The 14,723-nt window shown below is 33.2% G+C and overlaps 2 protein-coding genes across 7 annotated transcripts in view; one reads left to right on the forward strand and one right to left on the reverse strand.

Moving 5' to 3' along the window:
• Window positions 1-11,945: 11,945 nt before the first annotated feature.
• Window positions 11,946-14,040, reverse strand: LOC110993110. Of its 2 annotated transcripts, none has more exons than XM_022259223.2 (4): window positions 13,817-14,040; window positions 12,851-13,333; window positions 12,276-12,489; window positions 11,946-12,075 (listed from the first exon to the last, which is right to left on the reverse strand). In XM_022259223.2, the coding sequence occupies exons 2-4, from the start codon at window positions 13,300-13,302 to the stop codon at window positions 12,019-12,021; spliced, it is 723 nt and encodes a 240-aa protein (XP_022114915.2). In that variant the 5' UTR covers window positions 13,303-13,333; window positions 13,817-14,040; the 3' UTR covers window positions 11,946-12,018. The 2 variants fall into 2 exon arrangements, with proteins under 2 accessions (XP_022114915.2, XP_022114914.2); XM_022259222.2 differs by lacking the exon at window positions 13,817-14,040 and adding an exon at window positions 13,635-13,785.
• A 475-nt stretch (window positions 14,041-14,515) lies between these two features.
• Window positions 14,516-14,723, forward strand: part of LOC110996839 (UHRF1-binding protein 1-like) — a 31,657-nt gene continuing 31,449 nt past the window's right edge. For 3 of the 5 annotated variants that reach the window (XM_045631570.1, XM_045631572.1, XM_045631573.1), the window contains exon 1: window positions 14,517-14,721. In XM_045631570.1, coding sequence (XP_045487526.1) covers window positions 14,678-14,721 — 44 coding nt within the window. In that variant the 5' untranslated portion in view covers window positions 14,517-14,677. Of the gene's footprint in view, window positions 14,722-14,723 lie in introns of all 5 variants that reach the window. The other 2 variants (XM_045631574.1, XM_045631571.1) reach the window with 2 other exon arrangements.

The following is a 14,723-nucleotide window of genomic DNA, read 5'->3' on the forward strand; positions in this document are numbered from 1 at the left end:
GAACAGGGGAAAGGATTAGTGGAGGCCGTTGTATATACTGTAGTGAAAATATAATTAAGAACACAGATCACAGAGTTTCGGAATATAAAGGCTATATTATTATTATTGTATGGTAAATTGCACAAGCCTACCTTGCGTGACCATGCTATAATACTTTAAGTGGATTTATCGTAATGAGACACCGACCTTCATTGTCTGAATGCAATCTTGTCCTCAATGCAATTAATTTAATTTGCATTATAAGGGGATATTAATTTCTAAAAAAATACGTCCATACTATATGTCAATTTCGTTAACAAATAGTAAGAATTTATTATGTATTTGTAGCTATATTTAATTTTCCATAAGAGCAGTTCCAAGCATGTGTTGGCTTTGTTACCGTGTGTGACTTACATCCCTGAGGTAGTCGGTTCGAACCCGGCTGTAATACTACGTAGTTTCGATGTGCGCTTGGTGAAGGAAAACGTCGTGAAGAAACCTGCCCTAGATGCAAAGAGTCGACAGAGTACTCTTCCCAAATATAAATAAACTAATAATCACGCAACAGATATGTTTATAAATAAAATAAATCGAATAAAAGGCTTTTATTAATTTCACAATCCTACAGCAAACATAAATTTTATATAACAGCCAACAATTGTAAAAAAAATATAGCCAATGATACATAACACATACAAAAAGGTTGAAACATTTACAAAAGGATAAAAATCAATTTATATTATTAAGTACAATTAACAAGGACTATTAGTTTTCTTAACCAAAATAAATGTGTCTTTTTCCTTCTATAATGAGTAAAAATTCGTGTAAATTCAAAGTAAATACGTCGTTTGTAAATCATTATAATCATATTCAGTGTTAATTTATTATCACAAGAGAATGGGTTTGATGTCCGCGGCGCGACGGTTGGCGGGACGGTTCCCTGTAACCCCGTGACCTTAGAGGGAGAGGGTGCAAAATATCAAAGGTCTTAGAAGGTCGATATTCTATTGCCCCTTACATAACGATATAACAGAACAAAGCGGCAGCTATAGTGAATTTAATTTTAATTATTTGAGCATTCATTGTAGTCGTTCCAACACATGTATGCACCTGTGTCAATGACAATTCTCCCCACAAACAAAAACAATATTTAATCTTAATATGCAGTGGTTGTAATAATTGAAGCGTAATTAACAAATGAACAAACATCGATAGCAATATTCCAAAACAATATTTCCAGATTGTAAACAATGTTATTAATATGTATTTTCCGATCATAATTTATATTATTACCTCCAAGTGTACTTGAAATTAAATAGTAATTAGGTCAAGATTTGATAATTTTTATTCTATCGCTTTGATATCAATTTGTAATTACATTAAAGTGAAATAAATTGCATTTTATATCTACTGAAATCAACTTTTTTAAAAGTTTAGATATAACAATTTACAAAACGTATAACAAATATAAAAACGGGTACATTTTTCCCATGTTTCAGCTTTATTCTAGAATTGACTTGGCTAATCTGATGTATATACATACTCAATTGACAAATATGTCATTAATGCCCAAACCCAATAACCTATCTCAATCCATTTTTGGATAGACATCTTTTATCCAAATATTGATAAAAGTGTGCCAATAACCAATTGACGGATTGTAATATCCATCTGTCGATGTGGATAGACCTTTGAAATGACAGTTCAACTGCAATATCCTATCTTAATATTATAAATTACTCACCAGGTTTAAAAATAATTAAAAAAAGGAGAACGTTCGACTGTCACGGTCTGATCTAAGATTGTTTTCAATCTGAGATTGTGTATTAATTATTGGGTTTGGGCGTAAGAGTACAGGAGATGACGCAGGTCTCTCAAGCCCACTCTGGCGGGTGTTAGAAAATTAAGTTAGTTTAAGCAAATTAAGTCCCTTTTTAGAAATGTAGAGAATTGACACTCCCCTGCGGCGTAGCTTCTCAGCAATCTGCTTTATCAGGTGCCTGACTGGCTAATATGTAAAAAGAACCTAAAAAAAATGCCACACAATGACACATATTAAACAGGTATCCGTAATGAAAGTCGTAAATGCAAAAGAATTGGAATTCCCCATGTTTTCCTGATGACAATTTACCGTAGGAAAATAAATTTGTTTTCAATACAATTGCCTACTTTTAAAGCCAGTAATATCAAGTTCTCTGTGTATATTATATAGTTTCAAAATCACAAGGTCACTACTCGTTACATATTTTTGTAAATACATATATTTAAAAAATGCTTTTTCTTTTCCTTATGCTTTATTAAATTCGTTAGACTGTGCTTAGAAGTAATTGTTCATTTATCAAAAGGATGGCAGCAAAATGCAGATTTTGTTACGTTTTCGTGATATAGATAATGATAGAAACAGATTGAACAGTCACACAGATGACTAAAAATTATAGACTATCAAACTCAAAATGGCGGGAAGGTTTAAAAAACGTACGCTATTGTCAAATGTGGATATTTATTTGGTTAAAACAGCCAGGCACAATGTTGCATTGTTTTAATAATATGCAATATTAAGATAATAAAACCTCGTTTAATTTCCAATGTTAACAAAAGTAGAATATACTTCCTACAGTACTATTGATCGGAACGCCATCACGGGTATAGGCTTTTTCCAGCCTTTTCCATTGATCTTTCTCCATTCGTGTCCTGCTAACGTTTCTATTTCTTCTCTCCATCTTTTTTATCTCCTCTTCTAGGTCTAGGTCATTTCCAAATAGTCTTTAAAGAATTTTTGTATTCTAATAGTGAATTCATTCTTTACTCACATAAAAATCTTTTACCTAAATAATATTATAGGTAGCAATGTGTAATAGGTAGTATATAAAAAATTATAAATTCTATATGAATTATTAATATAATCTTTTGCGCACTAGCACGCACCTTTACGTTGAAGGTATGATAAAACTTCAATGAACCTATCTTCCTTATCACGTATTAACCTTGTTATTTATACAGATTGTACGCAATTAATAAAAATATACTTATTGTTTTGACGCCATTGCTTTTGATAAGAAGACATGGGCAGTGTCTGATTAGTGATTAAATCAGTGTTCGTTTTAACTTTGAATTAAAAAAAAAATGTGTGTACATATGTACACGCGTTAGAAGTTATACTTCTTTAGGGTAACAAGATGAAATGTTTAAAACTTTTTTTATCTTTCGCCTTATTCTACGTTTGTAGAAAAAACGACACTAACAATACAAAAATCTAAAATGTTGACGATATCTAACTTCAGGGTGACGGGGTTTTCTGACGGTATGCGCATGGTAAAAATGCTCTTTCATAATTTTCCCCCAACGCGCCAAAAGAAGTAAAACATTAAAATATCGTTGAATTAAAGAAACAATCATTTTGCTTTTGGGGGTAGGCCCCAAGTTTGGGCCCCTCGGGTTGTCTCTCTCATCAATGTCATACATGTCTAAAAATGCGTGTTTATAAAAATAATGGACCCAAATTCATGAAACTGGGACTGTTTCCCAATTCAGCAATTTAAAAATCATCTTATTACTTCTTCTTATGACTCTTAGTCACTTTCATGGACAAACAAATATACATTTTCGAAATTTACTACCTAGCTGTGCTTGGAAGCCTATTTAAATCACACACAAATATCATACAATTAATATCGTCAAGCAGATTACTTCTTTTTTAAATTGGCTGGTTCATAAAAAGACAGAGAAAGTGTTGGCTAAGTGGTTTCAGCTGGCGACTCTCATCCCTCAAGTCGTAGCTTTGATCCCCGGGTGTGCACCAATACACTTTCTGTCAATGTGCGCATTTAACATTTGCTCGAACAGTGAAGGAAAACATCGTGAAACCACCTTGGCTTATACAGGCACAAGAGGCGGATCACCGACTTGGCTATTTGATTGACAAATTATCATGAAACAGGTATAGATATCTGGGACCACACCTAAAAATTTCTAACGCCACTGGTTTTAATAAAAGAAACGCCGGTGAGCTCTTTGTTTTAAATATTTCATCATTTAAAGGATAAAAAGTTCCACGACCTTCAAATACTAATTGAATAGCTATTGTTCACAAAGTAATTATCAAACTGTTTAAAAATAATTGCGCAATTAATTATATTTTAGGTATAAACGTAAGGAGATGCTTTGAAAGACTAGTTTTCTAGTGTTTAAAATAATACTCTGCATCTTCTGCCGCATTACAAAATTCAAATTCAAAAACATCATTTATTCATATAGATAAACATAATGTACACTTTTGAACGCCAAAAAAAATTTACTTACACGTTTGTGTTTGTATTATGTGTTACGGAATTGAAACATTTAAAGGCCGGCTACGTACTTGCGAGATTTCTGGGAATGTGTGTGCATGCACGGCGATATTACTTAACATCAGATGAGACGCCTACCTGATTGTCTCCGGAAATCTATAAATGCCGATCAAAATCAATAAAGTTACGTGATAAGCAAGACCTTGTCGAGGGGAGGTCGGGACTTCCATAACCAGTCCCAAGGATCCACTGGTGGGGAATTAGACGTTTTTTTCTAATCTGGTTTCCCGAACATTGTAAATTTGGTACCATGTAAACGTTAAATGAAGAACATAATAATCCACTTAATATCATATTGAACACATTTTCCTTATTATCATGAATAAAAATTCCTGTAAAACAAGATAAATGTAAACACAGTTTACTACGAATTGGTCATTATTCTATATTGCGCGGGCGCCGATGGCCTCGCTGAAATCATCTCTGAAAAAGATTAAACTAAAATAAGAATAGGGCTTGCAGACTGTAATCGTTTTGTGTTGTTTTTGTTTAGTAGTTTTTGTTACTATTTAATATATAAATTGATTTATATTTATTTATTTGTAGTCTACAAATAACATGTATAATCTTATATCTTTAAACGAGCAATTCTTGTATATATATAATTGGAATCTCGGAATCGGCTCCAACGATTTTCATGAAATTTAGTATACGGGGGGTTTCGGGGGCGATAAATCGATCTAGGAATAAATGATAGAAAATAACAAAAAGGTGGTGTTTGAGTAGTCCCTGACATCTATCGGCGAATAATAATACTATTTTTTTAAATTGCTTTAACGACAACAACACTAAAGCTATTCCAGCATATCTATATTGTTCATATTTCATCATTTTATTAGTATGTAATTCGTACTTATATATAATTTCCAAAAATACAATTTATAAAAAAATAAAAATACCGAGCAAAGCTCGGCCATCCAGGTACTATAATATAAATTAAACAAAACACGTAGACATTACACAAACCCAACCAAATCACATAAGTACATTAACAGACAAAAAAGATGAAAACTGAAATTAATCCTTAAACAAACTACAATTGATACATACTATTTTAAAGAAAACACTAGATGTTTTCTTAGTAATGTCAAAGGCTTTGTATTCTTTGTCGATGAGTCTCACGTGTCTACTAGTCTTATTGACGTGGTGTATATGTGTATAAGTGAAATCTATACCTTATATTCCATAATAAACATATTTTTTATAGGAAATATTTCCACATACGCTCTGGTGAGGTGGAAAATACCATCATCCACATAATAGGTTCATGTGCAAATATTTTTTTAGGTTATATGTATGCTGTGTATATTTAAAGTACATGGAAACGTTTCGTTTAGTGGGTACATAGATTAAATGCAAGATTAATTGCAATAAAATTATGTTCTCATCATGCTAGATCAAACTCCCCCAAGGCAGCAAGCAATCCTAGACGGCTAGTGCCCTGTGGCAGAAGCACGATCACGGGATGATATGGCCTAAAAGTAATGGTGTGGCTCAAGATAGAACGCGATGTCAAAGCACTGTGTCTTCCAATGGAGACTTCGGAAAAAGAAAAATTTCAATTCCGACTAGTGAAGACTACTAAACCACTTTTCTTTTGATATATATTTGTTGAATACTAAAACCAAGTAGAATCTACATTAAATTATTGCAAAAACCCGACTGAAATAAATTTTTGTCTGGTTGTCTGTCAACTCCGTTGTTGGTCCTATTAATAAAGTAAAGCATGCTGCATAAATTATCTTCTTAAATTGATCAAATTCTACTGGTTCATTATAACATTCTGAAACGTTCTTATACAAGTCACATATATAACACTCATACCAAATGATATTCTGTGGCTGCCAAAAAAAGGAATTTAAAGACACGATATGCTAATCTATTATAAATATTTGTAAACCCCTAATTTTAAATTACTTAGCGAAGCACTCATCAAAACAGATTTATTGAAAACATTGATTTCATGGAAACTCATTTACGCGAGGTTTGGCGATTTTCCAAAAGCCGTATCCGGAAATGCAGATAGCTATATATTATATTTAAATGAGCGTGTAATTTATGGGATAAAGAGGTCAGAAGTCTGATAAATGATTAGTTATGAAGCTGCTGTCGCGTTTTTATTGAGACTGAGGCTTCTCTTCAATTTTATCAAAGCATTTTTGCAGCATCACGCTGACCACAAGACTACATTAAGTTAATAATTCACGTTAATGTCAGGGAAGAAGTTTTATTTATTTATTCACATATATAATTACAGTAATAAGCCAATGCGATAATGTCGAATTTAAAATAAAATATATTATATTAAATATATAGATAGATAACTAGGATGGCTCTCAGCAACAGACAGGTTCTGGCCTAGAAAAATTGTTTAAAATTTCGAATAACTTTATCTAAAAAATAACAAATTTTCATTGTCCATTTCAAAGATATATTATTATGATTATTCATCAAAAAATAAAACGTTTATGCTGATAAAAGTAATTCAGCTCAATTGTTCTTAGTATCCGGACGCTGGCCTTAGAATATCAATTAAATTATGAACGGTTATAAAATCTAAACTGAATCTACTTTTTTGAAGGGAAACATATTTTTCAATAACACGCCACATTTTTCCGTTACGCACCATATTTTTCTTGTCCCTGCCACTGTTGATTCGAAAAGATTCGAAGCAATTAATAACAAAAGTACATAATCACGATAAAAATGATAGTAATTATTTATACAATTAATGAAATTCGATAATAATTTTAGTAGTAATAAGGCAAAATGAAATAATTGTATTATTTGTATTTATGTCAATGAATATAAAAGCCTTTCGTTAAACTTTATCTAATTGAACTAAATTAAACCAATTTCTGTAAAGTTGCATATAGTAGATCATTTTTTGAAAATAAGTTCTTAAAGAGTTTCACTTCTTACGTGTGTACACTAGTACAAGCAGACATTTTTATTTTTATGAGGTGATAATGCGCTCACGAAGGCCTGCGTCATAGATGTTCAGATAGACGTGGGGACAGTGGGGCTGGATTTACCCTCAAATCCCACTGCTATGAGAGGCTGTTTGTGCAGAGGGGTAGCGAGACCCCACCCACTAAAAACACCTCAGCCCTTCACACGCCCTCAAGATGGGCCCTCGGCAGACATTCTACCCAAAATATCAGCGAAGCCGACCCAGGCAAACCTATCGTCGTACAGATAAGGCAAAGAGAGCTAGAAAGACTTAGAGCGATGTGAGATAAGAGGCTCAAGACATCAAGTCAAGCTAGTCACTTATGTAGATAAGTTGAAATCACTATATTTATAGTAAAAAGTATTTCATGTATAAAATAAATTTATAAATAAACATCAACCATCCATTTATTAACATCCATCGATAAATAGAAAGTGGTAATAACAATCTAATAATAAACTTTATCGCTTGGAAGTTAATAATTACGGCACGTGTATTCCACAGGTGTGAAAAATTCAAGGCTATTATGAATATAATTATCAGTATTTCGACCTACTAAAGAATGGCGTGTAAATTCTTTGTTAAATCTTAGTTTTTTTTTACAGGGGGCAAGCAGGAGGAAGTAATACCATGATGACTCTTAATGCTCTTAATGTTTTGCCAGCCTTTTATTGGTACGCTCTTTTCTTGAAGGATCCTAAGTCAAATTGGTTTGGAAACTTCAGTGGGCAGCTGGTTCCACAGCTCCTCCCAGTTAATGATAGACGGCGTGATGATAAGGGTGGAGTTTCGTATTTTGCCTCGATCTTCGATAATGAAAATCAGGTTCAGGTAATGATCACAGAAAAGTGGTAAATTCAGAAGATGATGCAGAGGAACCCTACATCTTTACGCCACGCCAAGGAATCAAGCGGTTTAGAAAGGTATTGGTTGTCGACGATTCGAACTGCTCTTCGTTGAATATGGTCAAGTGGAAAGAGCTGGTATTGGAGAGCTGCCCCCCTTTTACCTAATTATCCGCATACATGTAGTAACCCGATTTCAATAATTGCTTTTGTACGGATATTGAGAGAACTACATGGAACTTGTACATGAAAACGAGCTCTGTTAGTGATATAAATCAATCCCAGAACAATAAATATTAATAACTTATTTTCGCTAACAATTAAGGTAGTAGGACGGTAGGGAGGCGGTTGATAGCCAAAGTTTGTGATTCCGTCCAACCATTTCTGCCTAACACGCCGTCGTGGTGCACAGCCGGGGTTTCTTTCTTTACCTTCGCAGAAGAGTCTCACGACAAGCCGCGAAGCCAAAACAGTTGAGTATTTTTTAAACTATGCTGGAGGCGTATATAAACATGATAATGTATTGAATTAATCGATTTTCTGTTTATTGTTTACAGACTAAGATATTAAATAAAATGGAATTGTTTTTCGACCTATAAAAGGGATAAGTACTTTTGTAGTTTGTTATTTTTCTATTTTTGAAGTGAAACTTCTTTAGACGCATGAGGGAGGGTAAATTTTTGTGGAATTAACTTTGACCAAATATTTATCGCTCACCCATCCAATTTTCATAAATGATACTCAATTCTATCTAATTTTCGCGCTAGGTAAATAAATCTGATAAAGAATAGATCTGAAAGATCGACTTCTAAACTCCATTTTTACAGAAGCCCAAGAAGAAATATCAACAATTTCAATGACATTATTTGTATAACGTGATCTGTAGGCGTAACCCGTAGGGAAGACCATAGGCTTACTAGAAATATTACGGCCTACGACGAAATATTACATATAATACCACACCTTCACAATTTCACAGAATAAGTCCAACCCATAATTGATATTAAATTTAGTCCATAGTGTATCATGGAAGAATGGCTAAACTTCAACTAAAAATATTATAACAACAAAGTTTTTTCTATAAAATTAACAGAAATCCTTTTGCCATCCATTTATCATTTTTAAATACATTTATACATTTAATTACCCCCTCCTCTTCACAAAATGGTCGTCCTCTGGCGCCGAGAAAACTATTCAGCTGTGAGAGCATGGGGAATGGAAGCTTCTCGACGCTGGACTGCGCGAGCAACCTACGAAAGATTGTAGTGCCACAGTTTTATTATTTCATTGTAAAGGAACGATGATGCATTTACGCCAGCAATCGAAACAATCAGCAGTGCCATGACAACTATTATGAGTTAATCTATGTAATTTTGAGTAGTTAAGGTAAACTGTTTTTCTTTAAGTTGAACTACAAACAATAGAAGACGTAAATGGTTTACGTATGCATGATAATGACGACAGTAGTACGTAAATCGTTAACGTATTTACGGGTTTTATAGTCATTTTTAATTCGCCGTATCGCCGCTATGCCAAGCAAAAGATTGGAAAAATACTGATTCATTGACGTACATAATATGACCTTTTTATGTATGTGTTTATCTCTCTCTGTATTTTTGTAATTTATCTTACCCAGATTGTCTATCTCCTATCCCACCTTACACTGTGATTGTCGTATATTATTTAATAATTAAAGTTAGTTAGTTAGTTTGGGTTCAGAGCTCTTGCTAAAGGTGGGGCGGGGCTGCTTGGAATTGAATTGGATCGTGAAACTCCACCTTAAGATGTATTAATTATATGTATGCGTGTGTAATTTAGAAAGTCAAAGGAAAGCCTTGATGCTAATCCCTTTTGCTATACAAACCTTCTACATATTTTACCATCATCCAAGCGTTGAACTCATATAGAGAAGTTGGGAAGGAAATTATGCGGCGTCACTAATACAACCGTAAGGAATATTAAAATAGCAACTGAGTTCTCATAACCCTTAAATTGTGCAAAAGGTGGCGTGCTGTGCTAGGCCAGCCTAGTGTCTTATTGACTACAGTATTATTATGTCCAGCGTACTCTATGTACGCCATACGACTTGCCATTAACTTCATTAAATTGCGCTTGAAACCTAGGTTTGCAACTTTTTTGAGAGCTTATCATTGTCAACCATGTCAAAAGCTTTTCTTAAGACATTATAAGCCACTTCCTCTTGTTCTTGTCAACATTTAAATACGGAGTTTAGTCCTAAGTGTCATACTGAAGCCTTGAGTCTGCTAAAATGTACTATGTATACATAATTGTTACAGAACATTGAATAAGTTTTGGACAAAATAAACGATAACAATTTGCAAAAAGTTTCTTGAAAATATTTATACCGAAGCGTAAAATCTTGAATCTTTATTAGAAAAGCTAAATTTCTAATACGTCTACATCCCTTCCGTAATAGATTACCTATCTATTATGGGAATTTTGGTTATAGAAATCACAATTAAAGTTCGACCAAAACGACACCAGTGAAGCAATATTGTAACCACGTTTTATTGTTAGGCTTTTTTTAACAGGCGTTTTCAAAAAAGGTAATCGCTTTTTTAATCTCGAATTATTTTAATTATATTTTAGAGTTCTGAATATAATTAAATAGTTACAAATATAATACATTTACTAAGAAACCTAATCCCTAAATTTTATTCATGTTTACACATATCCGAAATTGTACGAATTTTCAGTTTATCTATAGGTAAGTCTGTAAATGCAGATTATAGAATCTGCAATTATTTATTATATTAACTAAAACGCTGATTAGTCTCATTGCATCTCAGAGTAAACCAAAAGAGTATAAATTTATAAACGCAATACAAATGCTCGCTGGCAGTTGGGCTATGGGCTATGGGCATATAGCAAGAAGCACAGATAAATGTTGGATTTTAAAAACAGCTATGTATTTGGACCAAGGGTAAAAAGGAGATAAGGATATGAAGGTGGATAGAATATATAGAAGCGTTAGCAGGAAGCGAAAGGAGATGGAAAGCCATGGATATATAAATATTTGGAAAACGCTAGAAGAAGCCTTTACCCGATATCAAGAAGGTGTTCCGTTGACAAGATGGCAGTTAGTATCACTACATAGTTGATAGTATAAAACAAAATCGCTTTCTCTGTCTCTATGTCCCTTTGTATGCTTAAATCTTTGAAACTACGCAATGGATTTTGATGCGGTTTTAGTTAGTTACTACTTAGTAGATAGAGTGGTTTAAGAGGAAGGTTTATATGTATAATAACATCCATTAAATAGTGGAGAAGTACTGTTATTTTTGAGGTTTCTAATGTGATGTCGTAAATGATTACATTTTTTCCGCTTACATTGCAAACGCAGGCTGAACCCTACGAGTTTTATCAAAATAATGTACTAAGTATTGTACACATTGAAAAGGTCTACAGAGTCCGTGATGGTATATGTCTATGTCTTATGGATAACCCACATTTTTATATACAACGTTCACAGATTTTCTGTAGTGTCAGTTTATCAGCATTGCACCCGTGCGAAGCCGGGGCAGGTCGCTAGTATAAGGATAATATAAAGAAAAAAAAATGTATATAGCAAATTTATTTGGTAAACCTTTAACCATACGATAGCTTTTTAAGTCAAGCCTTAAATATTAGTTGTATGTCCGAGCTGCGCGGTACAAAACCGAGTTTTCCATAGTAAGGGACATGAAACTCTTTGTTTTGCTGTACCTCTATAATTGTAATGCAATAAATACACGTTTAGTAATCTAATAGGGTACAAGAGCGATTTGATTTTTACGAAGAGGATAAAATAAAAATTCTTAATAAAATTAGTAGTAAAAATATATTCAACAATGAAGAGGTATCGAGTGCCTGCGCGCAGAGCGCGCTGGTTATATCAACGTCGTACGCTGTAAGCCGAAGATTTGGCTCGTTGTATTTTTTTTAATAGAATCTGAAAAGACATATATTTATCACTGTTTATTTATTTATTCTGTTCTACCTATACATAACATTTCAAGTTAGGCGTCGTATTCCAAAACAAAATTAACATCGGTTCCGTTTACATAGTAATAAAATTATTGGTTTATTTTTTTTAATACCACGAAATTCGGTTTTACACAGAAGCTCTAAGAATACTAAAAATTGTATTACCATATTATCATGGTCAATTTGCCTCTGTTTGAGTTTTCTGTGGACAGCCGCGGATGGTACCGGTTTTTTGGTAGGGTCTTTCGCCGCACACTTTTTGTTATTACGAGCACCAAGGATCTTGTTCAAGAGAATGTGATTGTGCCTTTCAATCTCCCGTAATCTTTCATTTGTGAATGACATATTGATTCGACGTGTTTGGGGTACTGAGATTGAGCTGAAAAAAATATATAGGATTAGGTTCAAATTTTTCCAAGAGCAGTGAGAGCTTTGTGGCTTCAGTGAGCGACTGTCATCCTTGAGGTCGTAGGTTCCATCCCCAGCAATGCACCTTTGGAGTTTAAGTCTATGTGCACAATCAGCACATCGAGAGTGATACCTAGCATGTATATTATGATTCATACACATTACACTCACTCATTCACTCACATGCATACGCGACGCCTGAGCGTAATAGTGGGCTAATACGCTCAGGCGTCGCGTATGAGGACAAATTAGAAGAATTGAAGTTAAAAAAATCATTAACTTTGGTATGTATGAGCTTGCTTATTATATACTATATAATTTTAAATTCTTACCCATAGTCAGAAGATCTGCCAGATATTGACTGAGGTTTGCTAGATACAGATGTATGACTTTTCGACATCTTAACCGATTTATTTGTTTTATCGTTATCCAATTGTGTTTTACATGAACTATCGCTGACGGACTTTGTAACGATTTTTGTTTCCTCCACCTCACTATCCTCTTCAAACTCATCTGAATAATGCTCATCATTTTCATCGTTTGCCTCCGATTTTTCACTCTCAGATTCCGAATTGTATACACATGTCTCGACGCAAATATTTGGCGGTCGTTTTACAGTATCAACTATGCATCCCATGTCAAAATTTTTAGTAATTTCATCGATATCGTTGTTATTTTCTTCCTGGTAGAGCTGTTTTAATTTCATTTTGTTAGTGTCACCTCCAGAATATTGAGTATCTATGTATTCACTTATTTTTTCTACTTTGCATTCAACCTGCGACATTAGTGCCAAGCGTGCGTCTTTGTGGTCAAAGCTAAAAAATAAAAAATAATAAATCGTAATTGCACTAACATATAAAAGCGTACGTTACGTTAATACTCGTAACTGAACGCGTCAACTACTTCTACGCATTTTTTTTTCGGAATGGAATCTCGCTGTTGGCCTTAAGGGCCTTTACAGCTCAGCACGGGCTGTTTGGCGAGCTTAGCTCAGCCGGCACTACTTCTACGCAGATCTACAGCAGTCTATTTATTGCAGTAGATTGCCGAGTACATACAGTACATCTTCTACATATAATCCGAACTAAAATGTGCTTAAATATTTTTTTAACTTACTTAGACTTTATATTTATTACAAACTTTTAGATAAACTATACTCCGATCACAAATAATAGTTACCACATTATTTATATATTCAAAATAAGTTAAAAATTATAATATTTTGTAAAATTCTCGATCACTACGAAATAATAATTCATAGAAACACTTTAAAAAACAGTTTGACAATGTCAACATACGAATATGCAATTTTCTTTTTTTTAGCGTTTGAATTTCGCACCCCAATAATTTAATGTTATTTGCAGCCAGGAAAACCACATTTCACTAAAATTTTGTCCAGGTCTACTTATTTATAAACAAAATTTTATATCAATAACTGTTAAAACATAAGCGAATGAAAAATGTTCATTGTTGAATATCTTCGAATGTTCTTGTAAAATCAATAATGACCTATCAACATGTAAACAAAATAATAGGAACCGCGCCGTCAGTTTAAATAAATTCCACAGACTAAAAAATATAATTCTTTGTAAACAAACATAGATCACAGGTTAAAGATGATCACTGTCTTGAATTTAAATATAAATTAAATCTGAAATATTTCAGGATATGGTTTAGAGAAGAGACATTAATACTTTATTTATGATGGTAATATATTATTTAACTTTTATATTTTCATAGTCAATAAACGAATTGTGTTTCTTCTTAATAAACATTGTCTGCTAGTTTAAATGGGCAAACGAGAATATAGAGAACTAAGTATTACTAAATCTAATGCATTTTACAAATTTTTTGTTCTACTAATAAAAGTATTTTTGTTACTTTTATAAGCCCTCTGTTATATACTTTAAGTTACGATAATAAACAAAGCGCAGTCGCTTTTCTGTGTCTTGTGATTCTATGATTTGCAGTTTGGACTGAAACATTAAACGTCAGAGTATTTTATGGTGTGAACGGTGAAGTTTAAACGTCAAAATTTTTCAACGAAAATAAATCACTGTACAAAAACTTGATTTTTTACGATAAATTACAATTCGATATGTTTTTTAGAAAGATTCTCTAAATAAATTCGACATTGAAAGCGTTATCGACACTTCGAAATGGTTACAATAATTAAAAACCAGCTATTGAAACACTTATCCAGGT

Source organism: Pieris rapae, chromosome 16, assembly GCF_905147795.1.
Source record: "Pieris rapae chromosome 16, ilPieRapa1.1, whole genome shotgun sequence".
Lineage (NCBI taxonomy): Eukaryota > Metazoa > Arthropoda > Insecta > Lepidoptera > Pieridae > Pieris > Pieris rapae.